Source organism: Haliaeetus albicilla, chromosome 11, assembly GCF_947461875.1.
Source record: "Haliaeetus albicilla chromosome 11, bHalAlb1.1, whole genome shotgun sequence".
NCBI classification, from domain to species: domain Eukaryota; kingdom Metazoa; phylum Chordata; class Aves; order Accipitriformes; family Accipitridae; genus Haliaeetus; species Haliaeetus albicilla.
In genome coordinates, this window is record NC_091493.1 from 20,472,708 (window position 1) to 20,495,427 (window position 22,720).

Sequence of the window (22,720 nt, forward strand, 5' to 3'; positions counted from 1 at the left end):
GGCTCATAAACACGCATGGATAAAATGTCCTGCTGAGTCAAGGCATTTTCATGGCTTCAGGTGCTTACCTGCATTTGTCTCTCTGCTTGCCCAGGAGCTATCCTTTTTACACTGGCTTAATTGAGTTGGGGCATATGCTCTTTATTAAAAAACCTTAACCCCACCTGGGGCAAAAGGCACTACTAGGACAGTGAGTCATAACAAAGTCTCAGACATTTGCAATACCACCCTAGATAGCACAAGAAACTTACTTTTAGGCTTTTTTTTTTTTAACCCCTTCTGCAGCTTAAAGAGCCAGAATGTGTTTTCTTTTATATGCAAGTAAATCCAGAATACCTGCACTGGGGTCAAGGGGTAAAAACACTGAAATGACAGTGAAATTAAAGAACCTGGCTCTAGCCATTCTCCAACATCAAAGAAAGTATCTGAGGGGGAAAAAAAAAAACAACCAACAAAAACAAACAAAACACCCAACAACTTTCTCTCACCCACAAATAGGAAAGGGGAGGGAGGCATTCACCCTCAGCCCCAGTACAGTATTTAAGCACCCACAAGATCACCCAGGGGAAAGGTAGGGCCTTGTGCCTTGTCTCCCAGGACTCTGCAGGATTACAACAGCTGAAAAATACCAACACTAGCTAGAGCAGGGCAAGACACAGGAAGCAACACCTACAACAGCAGCACAGGAATTCAAATCAAGCATCTCTTTTTGATCAGAATGAAAAGTTTGCCTTGAATTCAATTACCCTTTGGTTTGAAAAATTGGGATATAGGAACAGAGGAGAAATCACCATTCTGTGATTCTGTGATATAGGACCATGGTCTAACAAGGCCTTTGGTTAAGCTGTACTAAAGACTCAACAATGAATAGAGCTATGCTGGCAGGATTTGGCACAACGGGGATGGAGGTAATCCTGCCACACACACACACAAATTTATTAGCTTGGCCCTTTGGGCAAAATTCTGAGCCCTTGGCTCAGTAATGACATCCTCATCCAGAAGTCCCCTCTCTCTTGACATGTGCTGCAAACCAATACTTACTGTCCAGCATCTTCTATCACTGGGGCAGGACAAAGTAAGTAAGTATCGTGAACAAGGGTCGGCTTTTCATCTGAAAAGAAATGAATATAACTGTCAGGGATGAAAAAAAGAAACTGTCCCAAGCAGGCCACCCCCTGGAAAAGAGCTGACACCAACGAGAGCCACAGACAAACTCAGTATATAGGCCAGTACCAATATTCCCCAATGGTACTGATTACAAAGCCAAGTACTAGGATGACGATTCTTGTTGATGACAATATAATGTTATCAGGCTAGAGACACCACAGCTAAGAAATGGAAGTATATTTCTGTTCCTTACAACAGTGATGAGCCATTTTGAAGCCTGCTTTAAGCAACATTCATCTTGTCTATCTGACAAGTGCATGCAAACTCTACTCATATTGAATACTCTGATCCTACAAGTTACTTAAGGGGTCAAAAGTATAGGGTTCAGTTTTGCCTACCTACTTCCAAACACACACACAGGAGAAGCTCAGGCTGCACTGTTTGAGCCCAGGGAAAAGGAAGAACAGAGATGGGGTGGAGCTGAAGCAGACAGACACCAGAAGGAAAAAACAAAACAAAACATGGTTGGTCCTATACAGGAGAAAGGCAGAGAGAGGCCATGACTGATGTTACTGTTAGGACCTGTCCTGCAGTAGCTGCTGCTTTTCCTGTCCCCAACATCCCCTCTGTGGCAGCACCATCCAGAAACAGCCCATGTTTATAGGGATCTGGTGCAGGCAGAATCAAAAGCAAGGCCATGGGTGTCTTCCTGCCTCCCAGCACTCTGCTGCTCCAAGACTTAGCAGTGCTAATCCTGTTGCTTTCAAAAGCTACTTCCAGAAAGCCGAGTCCCATGAACACAGAGAGGAGGTCCAGCAGTAATCCTGCAAGGCCACTCCATTAAAAGTGCATAAGCTGAGGCACAAGAGCAGACAAGTCACCACACCTTAGCTCCGAATGGCCCCAAGCAGCTAAGGTGCTAGTGCAGAGAAAGACTGGTTCACAAAAGTCCAACCCAAGTGAATTAGGGGCTGGTAAAAGCTGCCAGATTATTTAAACCTCAGAGGCTTGATTACTCTTTCTACCTACGAAAAATTAACTTGAGAAACAACAGATATGAGAGTCGTTCTTTCATGCTTCACCCACCCCAAGCACACCTGAAGACAAAGCTCATTTTCCTGTTTTGGCAGAGATGAGACCATGGAAATTATAGTGATATGTTTTAAAGCCAGTCTGAGGGGAAAAAAGCCAGCCAGCATAGACCAGTGTCTCAACACAACATCTGTTGCAGACCTAACCCAAGGAGAACACAGCATGGAGGAGATGTGGAATTAGGGTAGTTTTCCTCCTGTGTACTTCCAGGCCCAGGTCACACTCACTGTGTGAAGTCCAGTCAAGGTGCCAGTGCATTAGGGACAAGGAAGGAAAAAAACTCAAAAGTCTGTCTATCTGGTAAACAACAAGAAATAAACCCCTGGCAAACAGCATCTGTAAGTGGAATGAGAATGAGACCACCAGAGTTTATTTAATGCAGCCTCCACGTAGGCAACTAGGATGGGAAATGAAGGAGCAATTCATGTGCTCCCTCTTGTAAGTGAATTCACTGCTAGGGAAGGCACCAGTCTGACCGCGACAGGATATGAAAGCCTCTACTGTGCTCAGCCAACAAGGGCAGCATATACAGAAAAGGAGCAAAGTTCCCCTCCCCATGCCATGCTTCACCCTGCCAGACATACATGGTTTCTCAGGAATAAGAGAGGACTGCTGAGAAACTGGACACTCAATCTTTTTTGGCCATTCAGTCCTTTGCCTGGCTGCTGAGACAGCAAACAAAAGACCTTGTTTTAGCACAGCGATGACAGGGAATTTCTGCATTACACGCTCGCTGCAACGAGACCAGCAACTGGCGTCAGAGACGAATCAAGCAGGCCTGTCTCCTGAATTGGTGAATAAAGAGCCTGAAGACACAACCAAGGGATCAAGATAGCATTATTTGTTTTTACTGGTGATGAACAAGGGAATAGGGAGCAATTTTATTTCTCCCTCTTAAAACCTGATACCCAGTCCTCACTAGCCATATGCATCACCCACGTGCACCATTACAATGACACTGAATTCATTGTGCAGCAGCACACCCCACATAAGCCCTCGCGACACAATGCCCACAGGTTGCAGAACTGAGTAAAGATGCATTTCAAGCTTCTGTTACGTGCAGATCCCTACCCAGCTCCCCTCAAATCCACTGCAAGGACTCCCCCAACATGGACGAGAGGTGGGCTGTTTCACCTCTGTCACTCATGAGGTGACAGAGCCACAGGGGGCACTGGAATCATCAGCCTGCAAACTTACTGATAGTAAGGCTGTCATTGAGCTTGAAGCTGCAGAGTACCTGGTCGATGTTTCTTGCATGATAAAAGCCGTTGCCTCTTACCACAACTTGAAATGATTCTGTAAGTAAAAATACAGAAGAGTAATGAAAAATAGCTCAAATACTGCATTTCCTTCCAGAGCTATCTGAATTACAACATGACAATGGCTGTTCTCTACCCTATGCCTGAAACAAAACATTCACACTGACACTTTTGATATTCAGCAGCAATGGTCAAGGTGCTGTAATGGCACTGGTGCTTCACAGAGCAACACTCGTCTCAAGGTTGTGCCCGCAGGCACCCCATTGACCACCAATGCCTTAATTAAAAGGTACCACAGTAATACTGTGAGCCTGACATGGCTGATGTCATGTCATGGTGCCTCCATGGCTCTTTGGCCAGATACCTTTGCTAACCATAAGCACCAGTCCTTCCTCCTATCTCCACAGCAGATGGCACTTGGCTTTCAGCAGCAGCTCTGTTCAGACAGATGCAGACAAACAGGACTCCCCTCATAACCCCTCTGTGAATCAGAGAGGAAGCTTTGCATCTGTTACAAGTCCTGGAAAAATACAATCTTTCAGTCCCTACAAGAACTGAGCCTGTGCACAGCCCCCTTCGCATCTGCTGTGCATGGGAATAATTAAAGACCCAGGTGCTGTGATTTTCTTTGTGCTCTTCCCCCACACCCCTGCCCCAGCAGCAGAAACCACCAGTGGCACAAGAGACCTGCCACATCAGACACACTGTCTGCTAGCCACAGCAAGTGCTCCTAAAACTGCCCTTCAGCTGCTCTCAACTTCTCTTGCTTCAGTCCTGATGGGGGCAGGGGGGACACCTGTGATTTTTGTCATTACTGTGATAAGCAACTGTGATTTGTTCATTCAAGCAGGAAGAGCATTGTCAGTTTTTTCAGCCAACTTTTCAATGGTCTTTTCACTGATAGAGCAGTTTCACATCTGAGTAAAGCCAACCTAGGAAGGCTGCTGTCAGAAGTGAGATCCCAACTGTGCGTGCCCTCCACTGTTGGCACCACTGATCATGTTGCAGTGCACTGAGCTCGCTCACACACCTGAAAAATAACCCTCTGTTTGTTGCCAGAGAGATCAGTAAGGTGATCTGCCCGGTTGAGCATCTGCTGGGAATAGAAATGTGCAGAAGGGAAGGGACAGAGACAAGTCATGGTAGCATCAGGTGAGTTCATGTCTATCATGAAACCCCCTAGAGTCAGTGTACCCAGGACAGTTAGAAACAGGAAACGTAATTTGAGGAAGAAAGTATTAAAGAAGCCTGGTTTGGTTTCTCAGCTTCTCCACAGCAAGCTTTTAAAATTACTTCTTAGTAACCTATACGGTAACACTTCTCGGAGCTCTGGTAACAGCACAACACAACAGTTTGCTGCTCTTCCTTCCCTTTTACTTTACACAGGTGGAGCCTGACATAGAGCCAGTGTCTCCTTCCTCTTGGGGCCAGCCTGAAATGCCAAGGCAGGCACAAGATGCACCAGGAGGGGAAGTGGCAAGGGAAACCTCCCTCTAGGTCACAAAATGCATTGTAGCTGCTACACTGTCCACAGAGATAACATCCTTAGCACAGGCAGGTGGAGAGACATTACAAATTTGTCCTGTGCCAAATGTTTTTTTTGAAACTCCCTTTGATGCTACATGCAAGCCAGCTGACAGCAGAGATCCGTGGCACGCAGAAGTGAAAGCACAGAAGTTGCACCTTCACACATGAATCTCCTGCTTTAGCTAAATGCTCCACAGAGCTCACTTATACCAGCCACTGAGCAGCATTTGAGTTTGAGACCAGCCCAGTACCAGGGGAATACCAGCACAACACAGGACTAATTAATCTTCAAGGTATGCATAGAAAAATAAGAATAAACTGCACAGAAGTTCTCCACTAGCAGCAAGTAAAACTGAACAAGTCCATATGCATTAGCAATTATATTTTGACCAACATATTAAAAATGAGAGGAAAACAACGTTGATAGGATTGAGGGGAGCCGTACCTAGTTTTTAGTGATGCGAGATCTGGCTTTTGATAACATTTCATATGATGCACTGCCATGTTATTTGTATGCTTTGGAGGAAGGACTTGTTATTGGATTACACTATGTGAGGCCCAAAGGTGGCTGAAATACATATTCAGCTTAGTCTGCCTGCTCTTCACTATCAAGTTACTGCAAGGCAAGTTAGCATGAGGATGTGGAGTGCTTTAACTTTTCCATACAAACAGCTTGTTCTTGCCAAATACACATTCTCACTACACTGAAGTCTACTGCAACTCCAGGTGAATTGGACAAGGGCATGCACCAGTTATGGTCAAACGCTGGAAACCCACACTCTGGTTTTCCTCATGGTAACCTTCCCTTAGAGCAGTGCTCTGAACTGACACAGGCTGTAAGGAACATGGGAATTGGAGTAGATATTTTAGGAAGGGAAAAAGAAAATATCTACTGGAGCGCATTTTAAAGTGAAACATGCTTTGGCACTTTGCTGAAGAAAGATGATCAAATTTGAGACCTCACTGAGCACATCAAGAACCAAACACACAAAGCCAGCATCAGAATTTGGCCTCTTTTTTTAAGAGAAGAGTTATAACTCCTGGTTCCCACTGGGAGTGGACGGCACTACTGAAATTAAATAAAAATGGACCGTAGGGCAGGTTCAGCTGCTGCTTACTCCAGTAAGAATCTGGAGTTACTCTAGGTCTGATTCATGCCTTGAGCCATTCCACATCTAGCCCAGCTGATATGGGGAGAGTTATTCTTGATGAGCATCCCTTTTTTCGCCAGAGCTGAGAGTCATGGCCAGCCCCAAGGGCAACTGTGTCTCTGCCCACATGCCAGAACTACCTGCCTGGGACCACACATTACCCCAGACTTGCTTGTAGGCAGCCCACTACACAGTGACTTGAACACCCAGCTAAAATGATAATTTATTCCCCGCCCCCCCCCCCCCAATTTTATATTATAAAGGCAGCTTGCTGAAATAAAATTGCACTTAGGTTTTGTTTTTTCCCCAATCCTGAACTAATGGTCTTAAAAGGCAGCAACCACAAAGGCTTTGCTGATAGCTATTTCAGTGGCTTTAAAAACATACAGCAAGTAAGAGATTTTCAACACAAAACGTCAAAGGTAAAAGCTACATCTAGAAGTTTAGTCTTGTCAAGACACTTTACCTCTCCTGCCCTTCTTTTCACCATCACTGCCACTCTGCACAGTCAGTCGTGAACAACTGACTGAGTAGTAACCTGTCCACCAACACAAGCTGACAATATAGTTCCAATACCAGACTTGCATGGAAATGTAAACAGCTGGTAGTGGACTTGGTTGCTGCTGTTAAGAAGCCTGCCCCTTCGGATGCTCCAGAGCATTAATGTATTCTGGATGATGGTCTGTTGAAATGGCTAATTCCATTTAATTTTGCGCTTTGGCTCTGGCCGCGTCCTTTTCTTCCTTAGTTACTGTCAGATCGTAGATTGTAGCTTTTGACAAGACAGCGAAGGGAAAAAGGTCAGCACTGAAATAACCGGGCGGCGCTGGCAGCGAGATGGTAGGTTGAAGCTGGTGTGCGCTGGCTGCGCTGTCGGCTTCGCTTCTGTGACTCTGATGAGAAGCTGACGGCTTGCATCCACACCTGGTAGTTGATGTGGCCAGTAGGATGCCACATCCAGCAAAACCTTTCAATCACATCTGCGTACCGTAAGCATAATCAAAGCAATGATGCTGTCAAACAGGATATGAAGCACCTCTGATTCTGCACTGATAGCCTGTTTACAGGCTGCATGTCTTGGTCGCTTTAAATCAGAGGGAACAGGAAGGACCCAACTACATTGCTCCACACTGGGGACAATGAATTTGCAGGGTCAAAAAGCATTAAGCATCAGATAGCTGTCACGAAGTGACGAAATCAGTTTGTAAATGGACTTGCCAGATAGCTTCGTCACAGAGAGCCAGAGTCCCAACTGGAATTGTGACCACGTGGAAATCATTTCATCAGCATTTTACTAAACCTCTGGCAAGTCAAAAATGAAGCCGAGATCACCAGTAATCACCAGCACAGTGGTAATTACAAGTTGCAAGAACAGTTACAAGGAGTGGGTCAATCTGCTCTAAGCCACAACTGGCTTCCACTGAGGAACACAAAGCCCTCAGGATCTCATATTAGATTCTAAAAATTAGTAATAACACTGAATAAAAGCCAAACCAATGATCACCTCCTCACTCAGATAAGTTTCATACAAAAACCATGGACAGAGCCACATTTCAACTGTAAACAAGCAAGCTTCTTTGCTGGAGAATGTGATAATACATTGCGCTCTTTCAAAAGGTCTACTACTTTATGATCAAAATTTTGAAATTCAAATTTAAATTATGCATTTAAAAAACCCAAAACATAATTCCTAAGTTCGCAAAAAAAGAGGAGGGAATATTGCATTTCTAGAAAATCTTATGTTCTAATTTTCAGCCCATTCTAAATGCAGGTGTATTTATATTTTTATATAGGATTCAAATGGCTATATACCTTACCTACACATTATCAGTAAACGATATTAGTAATTACCCACATTTAAAATGCATAAAAATTCTGAGATGACTTCATAGGCTTCGGTATTTTTTTTACGTTAAAGTCCAAATAAAGTACACTAAAAAAAATAAATCACATTACATATAGAGAACTACATCTGACTGTCCAGTGAACTGGATTCAGGGTCTGGATTCACACTACCATGAAAAAAAGTTGTTCAATCCCAGGAGATTCCTTTCAGGAGACAGTGGTGCACACAGCTATAAAGATGAACCTCTGGCTATGTTGAAGTAAGTGGGATAATAAAGGATAATAAAGCCAAGCACAGGTGCAAATATTTGCAGCCTCACACTGCCAAACCTCTTGCAGGGGTTCATTTCAGGTAAGATTTGCAGGACTAGACTCAAAAGTTATTAAAGGCCTGATTATTGGTGCTGGAGACCATTTAACCCACAGCAACAGTATGCACCATTCAGAGCTGCAGTTTTGGCTTCCTCCTACTTTCAAGCTTCCTGCTGCTACACGCAAAGCTTCAAGCACGCGAGATCCAAGTCTTCATGCCCTGGTGATTCAGCACCACAGTGTGCCTGCCTTTGCTGGGTGTCTTTGTCAAGAGGGACAGAACAAACCTCAGAATTTAAGTGAAACAAGTGCTGGTATTTCGCTGAATCAGCAGCAATACACAGAAACAGGTTCTGTCTGATCTGAAAGCCACAAAGACACTGAAAAACTTCTACAGATGAAAGTAATGTAACATTTTTTTTTAAAAGGAGGGCAAACTATTTTTAAGTGTACCTGTGTATTTTTAATCACATTTGTGATAAACTAGTTACCTAGAAAGCTTGGCAAAAAATGAAGTGGTTTGAACTCATGAATCTGGAATCAAACTGATTCCTTTTGAAAAAGAGAAATTTTACTTTTTGTTGAAATATATACATTTCTGAAAATCAAAGTGTTTCTTGAAAATTTATTTTCTCAAATACTTTACAAAAATATTTTCAAATTTTCATCTGAAAAAATGGTTTAAAATTCAACTTTCCATTATTCTTAACATTGTTCCAAACAATCACAAGAATACTACTGATATCCATCCTATTGGAAAACTTACATTTTCATGTAGCTAAATGCAATTTTTGGTGAACAGGAACGCTCGCAATAAGCTGTTGCACAAAAAATTGCCTGGTATACAATAAGCAAGCAAAAAACCCCAGAATTTATCACTATGAAATAAAAAAGCTTTGAAACGTTAAAGCCTTAAAATTGTTTTTTATCAACTCCAAGGAGCTTTTTAAAAGCAAAATAATTCCTTTTTTTTAATTTTTCCACAGATTTTATCACAAACATCTAGTCCACAATTATATATTTAGGAATAGTTCAAAAGATACAAGGATATTTCATTTTAAATTGAAATACTCAGGGCAAGATCATATTGTGATTGACATGTGGAAATGAAATGAACAATTTCTCTTCTCTGTGATATTTATTAGATTTTTCCCGAGTTTCCTATTTTTATCTGTTTTCAAGGTCAGCTTTCATGCATCATTGCTATTTTATTTTTATGTGCTCATTTTTACAGTGTGTAAGGAAATGAACACAAGACAGTAAACATCAGATCTAAATAACCATGCTGTAAACTGTACCTTCCAGCAAACTTATGGTGTCACTCTTACTCTGCTGCAATAGCCTCTTAAGTAGACAAAAACACAGCAAGTGAACTGCTAACGTAAACCAGAACAAATCCAAGTTAAATATGCTAGACATGAAAGGCATAAAATTATCAACAGCTCCTCTGGGGATTCTTCACATTTACCATCTACACTAACGGTTCTTTCATTGCAAATAAGTAAAACATTAGTACTTTGGAAAACACGTCAGGTACCTTGGCCTATGCAGTTAGTTATATCTGGTTCAATAAACGTGAAATTTCTGTGAATGTTTTGCAAAATCTTGTTCTAACTGCTCTCAAGTCCTAGCAGATCCCAGGAATGCAGTCTTTCCAGAAATTTGTGAGACATCACTTTTAGACCCGGAAGCACCTCTGGCAGTCTGGCTTTACATCACTTCTGTCTCCTCCTTCTCTCAGATATTTTAAAAAGCAGTATCCTCAATTCCCTGAGTGCTACCTCACTCAACTCTCCAAGCTGGCATTCAGCAGCAGCAGCTACATGTTTATCGGCACAATTTTTTTCCTCGAGTGAGAAGGAACACACTGGGCTTTAGCCACGGCCTGAGGGGATGCTCTAACACATCCACGGGCTTCAGCTCCAATACCACGTTAGGTAGTTACTGACATTTCATCATTGTCATTCATTTGCCTTATCACATGGCTCTTGTGGAAACTTACCTCCTGCACAAACGCTCGATGGTTCAGCCGCTAGGATCTCAATGCAAGATTTCTTGAGAATCTAAAAGATTTAGATAATGGCATTTTTGGCAAACATTTTTATGTATGCTTTATTAATACAGGAAAGGGTGCCCTTTTCTGGGTTTCAGAATACCCAACTTACTGAATCAATTGTTCCTCTCAGGGCATAAAAGCCTCCTGTAACTGGAAAAACATGATCGATGCTGTCAGCAATTGTTGACAGCTGCAAAGAAAGACAATCATAAATCATGAGGAAAACAAAATTACAGTGAACAAAACTGGGCCCTTTCATACTTGCTAAAAGACATCATACTGACACAAAACGATTTATGCCTCAAGTAATTAAATAAATGCCTTCATCGGATGCTGTTACTTGTGCACTGCTATAACAGAAAAACAAACCAAGAAGAAAGCAAGCAAAGTTACCTGAGTTTCATTGAAATCTTTCACTCCAACACAATAAACAATAGCTCCAAAGCTTCTGGCTCTGTTGGCCTAAAAAAAAAATTGCCATTAAGTGCAAAGCCATATAATCAGTGGAGCCAGCAGTAAATGCCTACAGGTTTGACATAATCTAGTCTGGGTAAACGTGAAGGTGACTTACTTCTTGTTCTGCATAATAAAACTGAACATCTTGCAATTCTCCATCCGTCAGAGCAATAATCACGCTAGCGGTCCGAACTCCTACATGGAGGATAGTTAACAGATTGCATACGTATGACAAGATTCAGCAATGAAAAAAAAGTTTGAAGTGAGGCATTCCTTTTTGCTGCCAAATAAACGCAAAGGCATAAGGCCAGACTCTCAGCCTGATTTGTATGGACTTTACTGGAAATATACCAGCTGAAGGTCAGATGCATAGCAGCATTCAGTAAGCCAAAACCTGTGCACCTTCATATCACAAGCATCACTAAAGGGGGAAACACTGCTCTAACAAGGTCCCCGCGCAAATTTCTCTGTTCCGAGTAAAATATAGCACTTACCAAGATTACATCTAGACCCTTTGTGTGGAGAAGTGGTAAAATGCATCTGTGGAGAAGGAGAGGTTGTCTCTCTTCTCTTGACCAACATGTCTCTATACAAACCTTGCCCAGAGATTATGGCAGGAGATACCTCTGCAAAAGGAACTTTCCTGCCATCCTACCTTCCCCTCCAGCAGACTTTCAAGGAACAACCCCACAGAACATGGCAGGAAATGTGCTTCTATAGAGGGTTTCAGTCCTACACTTCTTGAGCAAGAAGAGCTGTCAGTGAAGTTCATAGGAATACTAAGCATGTGAAAACCTTAAAATTGGGTCCATTGCAGAAAATTCATGCCTTGTGATAAGACATTTCATATCCCACCTAAGCTTAAGTGAAAAGGTTGCATAGACTTAGGATAGCTATATATGTAATCCAGTATAGAATACAATACTACCTAGAAAAATACAACATGTTAACAAAATTAAACCAAATTGATATGCATCCTATGGTTCAATAAACCATTCTGTTTCAATAGTTATTAAGCAAAGTAACTAATACACATACATGTTACTTTCAGGGAAGTATTTGTTATTTTTCAAAATAATGTTACAATTTCAAGTGTCTTTCCCCATACTGTCTGAAATCAAAGACTGATTAGTTCTGACATGTTTCTTATGCCATGCGGTCCTTCCCATGTCATGTCAGACACAGACATAAATCTTAAAAAAATGACCTGCAACCTGGGGGGGGGAAATAGCTTGGATTCCTGTATTCCTCATTTCTTTTTTCTGCCCAGCATGCTTGCAAAAGGCTGAAAAATTGGAGATCTTATTTTGTTGTCTTTTGAACACTTATTTCTTCCCCAATATTTTAGCTTATAAATCCAGATTTCATCTACTACTTTTTCCTTCCTAATCAACTTACGGAATAGTTGATTAGTTCTTAGTTACATGTTATGAAGAGGTAAAATAGTTTTCAGTTGGACTCCTCAGGACTCTTGATTTCACTGGCAGAAGTGCCTGAGAAGCCATGCAGAGTTGCTGCTGAAGACTCTACTCTCACAGCCTATTTCATTAAAAAGGCACTGACCCATTTCTCCGTCTTCCAAAGAGACCATCAGCCCACAAACGAGAACAACCTCACACCAGGGTACAAACCAGGCAAGAAGTGTTCAGTTTAACTAATTAGGCCTTCTTTTGGCACAGACAAAAAAACCACAAATACATTTCCCTCTCGAAATTTAGTGAAAATTTACATTTTCGGAATCGGAATCTGATCCCAAATCATTCACACTGATGCAAAAATCTCAGCTGCTTGCATTCATACCTATGCGAATGAGAACAAGGACTTGGGCACACAAGGCAGACAGAGCTGAGTGCGTCAGGACAGAAGGGCACAGGAAAATCTGGGTGTTCCTGTCCCCTGGGTGCAGGACTGGCAGTTCTGGCTGTAATGCTTTGGTTTGTATTCTGCACTGGGTCATATCTGTGATCATACTGGTCTCCTCTGGTCTTAATAAACCATGAATCACGCATTTAAAAGTAGGGCTGTAGTCAAAACAGAATGTAATGATTGTGTAACACCAATTCCTTCTCCAACTCTTCTTTTGGCGGGTTTACTGCAGGTCACATAAAGAACTATCATCCCTGCCTTTTCGATGCAGATCTATAACATGAGTGATATATAACACATACCTCCGTAGGTTTCGTGGTAAATCTGCTCATTTGCCTGCAACAAAGTGTAGAACATTGTTAGTTAGCTCTTGAGTACACTCGCAGCAAGCAAAGCAAAGTTTATATATATAAATCAAAGAAAAGAGGTACTGTGACGTGTACCCTTTTAAATCCTTCATGCATGAACGTGTCTCCTCCAGGCACTTCATACTGAAGAATGTCGAGCCCTCGTCTTATGGCTTCCCTTTGGATTAAAAAAAAACAAAAAAAGAGGGGGGGGGGGGAAATTGTAATAAAAGTGTTTTTTTCTTTTTTTGAGATATTCCTGTGCCACAGCTAGATTATCCACCCTGTCAATACATTAAACAGAGTGCATACACATCAGCTAAAACACCGGTAAAACCAAGATTTTTCAAAACCCACAGTTTTCAGCCAAACACCCATGGGAGCACAAAACTGGACATAGGATACAATGTTAGGGTTAACACATTTTAAGGGTGCAGTTCTGTCCCTGCTCCCTCATTCTGGTATACTGTCAGTCAGCGTAAGATTGAATTAAAGCAAATGCCAGATATTAAAGTCTGACAAACTGCAGACAGAATGAGAATTTAAAAGCTTATGACCCTGTCATGAAAACAGGACAAATAAAAACTCCATATTCAATCAATCATCAGGACAGTTGAGATTAGGACTTTTCCATTATAAAGACAGAGGCCAAAAGACAAGAGAACAGGATGGGAATGGTGAGAATTTCCTATCCTACACCAGGAACTGACCAACCTTCCTGGGGCACAGATTGCTCCCTGGTAAGAAAGGGACTTTGATTCCATGACCCCTGTTGCATAGCTTCTTACTCCACAAATACTTGTTAACCAAGAGGATCGCTCAGGCAAATTAATCATTTAATTGATCACTGATCACTAAAAGACCCTAATCCTTGGCGAAGTTTTCATAATAAGGCAATTTTCAAAATAAGGCAAATAAGGCACAAATATTCAACAGGCAAGATGTAGGCAGTCCAAACATCAGCCCCAGATGCTATGGGGCATCCTTTTTTTAAAAGGATAGTGAGAACCTCTCTAATCTCCATTTTGCAACTGGGCATTTTAGGTGGCACAGCCCCAATTACAGAGGAAACAGAAGTCTATGTGGGATGAAGGTAAAAATCAGGAGCTGGGACTGGGGATGTCCTTCGGGCAAAAAAAGCACATTTTTACCCTTTCAAGATATAAAATGAGCTGAAAATACACACATGGTGATCCATGCAGAGAACAGGAGTTTTGGAGAGGGAACATTCTAATACCATGTTCAACATATTGCCACAGGGTTCCTGTCTACTTTCCACTTTGCAAAGAGCAAATCTGCCTGGGAGAAGTAAGCAAGTTTGAGCTCTGTCACCAAGGTACAAGATGGAGACCTGAGCCAAAACTCAGTGGAGCCAACAGAAATACAAGACCCCTGCGGGGTTTCTGGCTTTGGATGAGGCCCTGGAGTACAAAATGGAGAGGGGGTTGTTCTTTCAAGACTGCTCCAGAGCTCCCTTTATTTATAGGGTGCACCGTAGTACTGAGGCCCTCTCACACAGACAGAAGCAGTAGCAAAAGCAAGGGCTTCAAGCTGAAATGAAAGAAAATACTTAGAAACACCTCCATGACAGTGATTTCTGTGCATGAGACAAATTAAATCCAAAATTATTTGGGGTTTTTGTTCTGGTTTTTGGGGGGGGGGGGGGGGGGGGGGCAGGGGGGGGGCTTTGGGGTTTTGTTTTTTTTTTTAAAAAAGAGGATTTGGTTGTGAAGGTGGCAACAAGAATTTTGCTCCAGCCTCAGACTCTCTTCTTAAGAAGCCTGTTGCTTGGCTTTGCAAACCACTTCTGGCACAGGTGCTGTCTGAAGGCAGCCCAGGAGAGGGGTGCGACAGCCTGGTGAGGTAGTGCTCCAGCACTGGGTATGACCGGCTGCTGGCCAGGCTTTGGTCACTTCGAAGGGCACTGTGTGACTTTTGTACAGTCTTTTGCTCATCAGCGCAGGGTCTGAGATCTCTTACACAAAACCTGCCCTTATTTGGATAGCTGGGGATAGTGAGGATGTACATGAATCCTTGACCGGAAATGCAGTTTCTCCCCAAAATGCTGCGATACAAACAGACAGCCCAGTGCTGCCTTTCTCTCATAAGGCTGAAAACAAAATGGTAATGGGAGACCCAAAGGCATTCTAAGCTCTCTTCCAGTTGGGACTGGTGGAAAGGATTTCATTTGGTCCCTGAGTTGGTGCCACACCAAGGACCAAGACAGACCTCCGAATTCTGGTTTTGGGGCCACTTGCTGCTTGAGAGGAGGGAGGGAGAGTATTTCTGGATGAAAGCTGTGGGGAGTACTTGCCTGTTTTCTGTTAGTTTCATGACTGTAGTGCCTCGTGAAGAAAAAACTATGAAAGACATCCGCAACATTGGACTGAAACAGAAGAACAAGCCAGATCCACGTCACACACACACATTACTTCAGATTTTCATTTGCTAAGAAGCAGTGAAGGAAGAAATAAATTATATATATAGCAAATTAAAATATCATCTTAAGAAAACTTTACCTTATGAACTTCTCAGCTAGGCTTTCCACAAAAGAGTAAATCTCAGTCCAATGATTTCTGACACTTCCAGACCTGCATACAAAACATAATTGATTACACTAATCTTATTTCACAGTGAAATTCCTTGTTCCATTCTGAATTTTAAGCTTGGGCTTCTCCGAAGGTGGTTAGGGACACAAATTACATAGAGGTCTACAGTCTAGGCAGCTAATTCTGTTGAGGCTTCTACAGCAGTTGTGCTGGAAGCTGTAACAGGAACCATCATGACAAAACCCACTGACTCAAAGGGAAGTAGAAATAGGTCTGAAATGGTTTACCATACAATTTTGAAACAAGATCAGTAACTTCTATCTGTTTTTATTCCTTTTATAACATAAAAATATAAATATTTTCTTCTAGTTTAATTTTACTTGACTTCACTAAATCATCTGCTAGCAGATTATTTACTTTCCTAGAGCACAGCTCTGCCCTTGCAGCCACACAGAAATTCTTGACTGATATTCTATTCTCCTAGAATGCGTGGGAGAATGTTTGCATGAATTACTGTTTGTTTCAAAAGAGAAAGCTTTTGAAGTAATTCAGAAGGGAAAGGCAGTACTCGTAGCTAATTCGCTGGACTAGCATTCTGGACAGTCAATCCCTGGCTCCGTTACAGATTTCTTGTGAAAACTTGGGCAACTTAGTTACATGCACGAATTTACACGTTCATGCTGCCATTCCTAATATATAAAACTGCATTACTGGCACTCCCTGGCTTTTTTCTGCTTAGTCTTACATTCTCAGGGACCCCCACAGTCCAGTGGGACTCAGACCTCAAACAGAGCCTTGCACATAGCAACTCTACAGTAAATGACAGTGATTTCTACCATGTGCATCTATGCCATACCCTTTCAAGCCATTAAAAAGACTAAGAATCATGAGAAGTCAATGCTTTTAAAAGCCCTCCCTAGGACTGTGGTGTTTAAGAAAGAATGGCTTGTTTGCTTTCCTTGCTAGGCAAACTCATGTATCAGGTGTCTTAGACAGAAAGAAAAATAAAAAGCAGCACATACAGAAGGATCACAGAGGCTTAGACGCAGAACTAAAAAAATTCTGAAATTTAACTACTGTAAAGCAGTAGGTTTCTTCTACTGCTGTTAAGACATTTTTTCTGTGTAAATGTATAAAAAAGGTGAGAAAATGATCCCGTATTACAATTCTCAGCTCTACTATGGGCTTTCCAAGCGACCCTATGCCAGTCACTCCTGCCCCTGTATGTCAGGTACAGATCAGCTTACAGAAGCCCATGTGTGCAATATAATATGGTACTGCCTGCTCTGCAACAGTGCTGGTGGAGTGGAGGAGAAGAGCAAAGATAAAGGGACAAGGACAAAAAGGAGACCCCTGAAGTACATAAACTAGAATATGGTTGCTCATGTAATCCTGTGCTTTCACACTGCTCTTCTGGAGAACTGGTGATTCATTCACAGAACAAACTGGGTATCAAAGAATGAAGAAATTTCCAGGCACTGAGGGAAGGCAACAAAGCACTGGGGACTGCTCAACCCAAGGGTCTGGATCCTCTGCAGTCTCTGATTTATTTGCGCTACGCAGTGACATGTTTATATATTTGTGAACAGCACCAATGTAAGGTGCTGGCACTATTAGCAAATGAGCCCTTTTCTCATCATTAAAAACTAATCCGTACTGATGTGAGGTATGTACTTTTAAGACTGCTTTTCCAAAAGGGATCTGAGGCAGTTCAACACCTATAATTCTCCAGGATTATTCTGAAAGTCCCAGGCTAAGTCTCTAAACATGATGAACTCAAAGAGATTTTCCTTGAATCTATGCAAGATGCATTTACAGCTCCCAATTTATTTATTTTTAATTCTTCAACCCCCTGCAGTTGACTCTTTCAGTTTCATTCTGAGCTTGCCATTCCACTTAAATCCAATTCCTGCGATTTCCAACGGAGTCACTTCCCTACATAGAATAGCCACAGTTCTTACTTGGAAAAGACAGACCTATTTTGGATGAGGTATCAAATTTCTACTGCCAGCTGCAGAGGCACTGATGCAATCCAAAAAAGAAAGTAGCAATGAATTTTCTCTATAACAGCAACAAATCATAATGTCCAGTACCTTCTTAGGACTGCCAGAATTACATCCTCCCCCCCCCTTTTTTTAATCTACCCCTCATGCAAAAACCAGCTTGGTAAAACAGCCTGGACACTGAAAATTCAAGAAAATCATAAGCCACTGATGGTGGAAAAAACATGAAGACTTTTAAAGTGAAAATGCACGATAACCCTAATACTATGCACTTTCATGTACTCTGACTATAATGAAACACCCCTTCTTGGAAAGGGTACAGCCAGTGAGACTAAGAATTAGTTGTAATAAATCTGTAGATGCCCACCTCTGAAAAGCTAGGGAGGTCTCTGTCACAGGCTAGTCTTCACAGGAAGCATACTGTGCTCTCAGAGTGCCCAACTCTGCATGACCGAGCTACAACCCTGTTGAGCAGGGGTACTTCAGCATGGCAGTGGGTCTCCTCCTCCCCTAGGAGAAATTCTGCACCCACATGTTGCTTATCAGCTGGGAAGTGTCAAAGCGTCCCAACCTATCAAATGGGAAGTGTCAAAGCCAGATAGAAGTACTAGCCAGAAAACATTACTGTTTCAAAATCCCATATAAAGAGTACCAGTGAAGTGGTCAGCACTTAATCACTTTCCCACCACAAGCCTCCAAGCCCCGGTGTGTCACTTCCCACTGCAAATGATGCTCAAATGCCACCAATGCCAGTCATGTCAAAACCCTCACGAACACCAGTGGGGGTGGCCTGGCTTATAGAAGAACCTGATTTCCCCTCCCTCCTACCCAAGCTGGCCTCTAAATATCCCTGTTTGTAAAGTATTTTTATTTGCTGTTTCATATATATATGTTTTGGAGGCTTCTGGGGTTTGTACTGATAGTTTCCTTTGTTTGTCCCAGAGACCTGTCCCCATACCACCAGCAATGGCGGTGTTAATGGCAAATTAAACAAAAAATTACAACATTAAAATGCTTGCTAAACAATATACTAAGCTGCCAAATGCTGTCAAATATTACTCCCAACACTGACGAACAGAAATTGCCCAACACTATTAGAAATACCGAGGCATTTCACTGCTTTTGGGATCTTTCACACCACAGAATCACTTCTGCTGGCAGCATAAACTAACTTGCTGCCCTTCACAGCTTGATCAGACTAGGAGGTTTTTGCCTTGGTTTCCCATGGCAAGTGGGAGGCTCCAAGCATACTCTAAGCTTCTTTCTGACCACGGCCAATGCTTGAAAACTATACTCATTTTTAACTCCACAGTTACCAAGCCCAGAGAAAGCACTGGGTCTTTCAGTGATGCTCTATGCTACAGGTTATTCTTGGACATTCACACAGCATGATTTTTACAGCAGTTTCGGTGCTTTTGTTGTTTCTCTTAGAACCTCACCGTAACTATGAACAAACTCCTGTTAATCAGCATACCTGTGCTAATAGGAGCCTTGGACAGAGTTGGCATGTTGTCCCAAAGTGCCACCAGTAAATAACCACAAAGAGATACCTTGTGTAGCCTGTTTGGCCACCAAATGATACACTCCTGTAAGATTTAAGAGGAACTGTGAAGACTTCTGAATAATGAGGAAAGAATAAATGAAGCATGGAAAAGATCAGTGCTGTGCAGAAAAAGCACTGGGCACCTGACACACACTCGCCCACCCTCACCAGTAACTAGGAGAAGCCATGGGGAAGTGGTGCAGCCAAGGAACCCTATGTATCCTGCTGTGGAGGTTTGTATCAACAGATCCACCAAGCCAGCCCTGTGGCTGTCTGCAAAGAAAGACTATGTTACAGCCAGACCTATCTTGTTGACTCGTACCTTAGAGATTTCCTGCTCTCAGTCATCGTCCACCTGGTTCAATGCCTCACATCAATCAAAATGGCCCAAGGCCCACGAGCCAAAAACCTTTGTGGATAGTACCCACAGCTTACAAGCAGTTCGTGTGCCTTTCAGAGCCAAACGGGATGGTGACGCTTCAGCCCTTGGACATTACATAACTCTGACAGCGAAGGAAAATGCAAAGCAATAAACAGCTGCTGTGGGCAGCCAGAGCATTGCAGAAACTATTTCAAGGCCTGTTTCTGCTGCCTGTTCTGCTGGAGTGAACCTGGAGCGAGTCCAGAGAAATAGCAGAATTTCCCCAGGTTCATACCTATACAACTGGGATCAGAATAAGGTGCAAGCAAAGTGAAAAAACCCACAGGAGCCATTTGTTGTGAGCATGCTCCCCGCTCCATGAGCTCTGTTCCCATTACACACGAGACAAAGAGAAAAGTCAGCAAACCACAACATAGGAAAGAATGTGCTCCCGGCCTCATCGGGACTCAGCTTGGAGGAGCAGCTGCTGCTGCAGCTCCTGCTGCCGCTGTTTTCCTGAATTTCACATTGCTACCGCTTGATGGGAGGGGAAAAGAGGAGGTCAGTGAGTATTTCTGGGGGTGGAAGGAAGTGATGTGATTGCAAGGCTTGATTCTGCTCCTGCTTACTTTGGAGTGACTCCTTCCAGCTTAGTGGAGCTCTATGTCGGTATAAAAACAGCGAGCATGTTAGAGTCATGCCTACCCCAATCTGAGGTATTTCACTTGCTGTTTGTGAAGACAACAAAGTGCAAGATGGGCCAGAAACCTCTTCTTTCCTAACAGGCTCCCAGAGGCGGTGGAAGCTGGAGCCCAGAGAAATCAAGCAGCACAGTCCTGGCATATGAGCTGCTGCTCTCAGCCCAGTTACGTCAGCAGGCAAAAACCAGGAGGGTCAGTTGTAAGGTGTCTGTCCTAGGGCATATGTGATTCACAGTTACAGCTCAACTCACTGTCAAGAGCCTATTACAGATCAACCTAGTGCAATATACATCAGACATGCAGCTTAGCAGTGAAAGTTAAAACCCCAGCACTACCGAAACAGTAAATATTTTTATCATCACGTGTACACAAAGAGAAGGCCCAAAGCCTTTCCTCCCTGCTGAAAGTGAGAAAGTGAAACCCTTTGAAGATACAGAGCTGCTCCTTGTCCTATTCCTGACTCCCTTGCACATTCGCCTCTGTTACAAATTAGCTGAAGGCAGCAATTCCACAGATCCTGTAGCAAGAAACAGATCTGTTATTACTGATGCTGGATTCAGTTTGAGTATGGTGTCAGGGGAGTTCAACACCCATTGAGTTTGCAGGTCCCTGTAAGTCTCTATCCCTTTGAGCTAACGGTGGCCCTGTATATGGCCCATTGCTCAGAAACGTGGCACTTTGTTGCTGTTACTTGGAGAGCTCTTTGTGGCCACAACCACATTGTAGACAACAGAATTCTTGCACATGGCTAATAAGGGCTCTGCAATAAAAGCAAACCCTGGGGCATCTAGTTTGTTGTGGCTTCAGACACGCACGCGCATGTTCTTCCACCCCTCTGCTCCCTTCTGAGCCAGCAGAGCATTCAAAGTGACAAGGATAGTCCTCTCCCAAACAATGCTTCTTGCAAGCATGGAAGGGACCTTGACTGGGTGATTCATCCAGGCAAGGAAGGACTAGTTTATATTATCTGCTTCAGAGGCAATTAGAAACACTGGCAGAGACAGCCATTCCAAGACAGTCCTTGCTTCAGAATACTTGTAACATTAACAGACAAGACAAAGGCTGGAATGGGGAAGGGAAGATGCAGAGAAGTGACTGGAAAGCAGATTTTAGTCCTAGGCCAGCACCCCAAGCACAGGACCCGAAGTACTTGAATCCAGAATGTTTCATGACCAAATCCACTAATTTTATAGATAGCTTTACTCCTATAAAACCACTGACAAAGTCTGCAGCAACATTACAGACTTCTGTAAATCATGCCTCAAAACATTGCCCTTTGTTCCTACAGTAATCCATCTAATCCACAAGTCCTGTCCACCAGGTGCTATAGCTCTTGCTACATTCCCAGCCAACAAAAAAGCACAAAGTACAATTCAGAAGCCACGCTCAGACTGCATCCAGTGACTTCAAATCTCCCTGTAAAGCTCCAGAGCTGCTCTGAGCAACGGCAGGGCTGGAAGACCCGCTCTCAGCATCCCAGTCCTCTTCAGCACAACACAGGGAGCAAAGCAGCATGCTCAATCCCAGTCACATTGCAACACTTTTAAGAAGGTGCAAATGATATCCAGGAGCAGGGAGATAGAGCTCTTGAGCTGTGAATAACTCACAGGCGTCAATTCATCTTTCCTGCATTTGAGATGAAAAGGCTCAGTCCTACTACGCCTCATACAGACTCAAAATTCACACTAGTGTTTGGCCTGCAAGCTCAGACAAAAGTAATGACATTCTCAATCACTCGGTGCACACAAACAAAAATCCTAGGTCAGTGGGAATCTTACAGTTTACTTCCTTGGCTCAAGCCCCAAATAAATCAGATTTAGTTACATGCATAAATAGACTGCAAATGACAAGCTGCCATGGCTTTTTCTTCCTGTTAACTGTACACATTTTATGTCAAATAACCACCACCCATTAGCTTTGCCTTGTGTTTTATAAAGAAATTTTTTCTTGGGGCAGAAGGAAGGAGAATTGTTTTTCCTGAATATTTTTTTATGCCAAAAGGCAAATGTGGCAGAATAATATCAGACAAAATACAAACAAATAAAACCTGGTCCCAATAACATAGGTATGTCTGAAGCTGAATAAAAATTTGCTTTGGAACATTCCAAGCAATTATACCTGGTTGTAAGAAAATCACAGCACTGGCTGTGATATAACCACAACAAAGAAAGATGCAAAGGGAAAATACCAACAGATTATGTTTTGAAAACAATAAAGAATATTGCTTACGGGCAGTTGGAGAGTATGAGAGGTGTCATGTAGATGATGTGGTTACATTACAAGAGGGAAAAGAGACAGCAAAGGAGAAAGACAGACAGACAACCATTTTAAAATATACATGCATAGTAATCTGTGCCATCTAAGGAACAAAGCTGATACTTTTGTTCAGACAGCAACTCCTCTCAGTCTCAATAGGCAGCTGACCTGCATCAGGTCCTATATCTTACGATGAACTGAAGTCTGGCTGCAGTCGGTAGATGTTCTTGCTTACAGAAAAGGGAGTTCAGCAGTGGTTTAAGTGAGTCAATACAAGATTTTCAAGTGC

The 22,720-nt window shown here is 42.7% G+C and overlaps 1 protein-coding gene across 1 annotated transcript in view; it reads right to left on the reverse strand.

Moving 5' to 3' along the window:
• Nucleotides 1-22,720, reverse strand: part of ANTXRL (ANTXR like) — a 63,327-nt gene that overhangs the window by 34,955 nt on the left and 5,652 nt on the right. Inside the window, exons 2-11 of the mRNA XM_069796538.1 lie at nt 15,538-15,609; nt 15,333-15,404; nt 13,115-13,196; nt 12,974-13,007; nt 10,921-11,000; nt 10,743-10,811; nt 10,459-10,539; nt 10,296-10,356; nt 3,397-3,495; nt 1,042-1,111 (exon numbers count right to left, since the gene is read on the reverse strand). Of these exons, the coding sequence (XP_069652639.1) occupies nt 1,042-1,111; nt 3,397-3,495; nt 10,296-10,356; nt 10,459-10,539; nt 10,743-10,811; nt 10,921-11,000; nt 12,974-13,007; nt 13,115-13,196; nt 15,333-15,404; nt 15,538-15,609 (720 nt within the window). The remainder of the gene's footprint in view (nt 1-1,041; nt 1,112-3,396; nt 3,496-10,295; nt 10,357-10,458; nt 10,540-10,742; nt 10,812-10,920; nt 11,001-12,973; nt 13,008-13,114; nt 13,197-15,332; nt 15,405-15,537; nt 15,610-22,720) is intronic.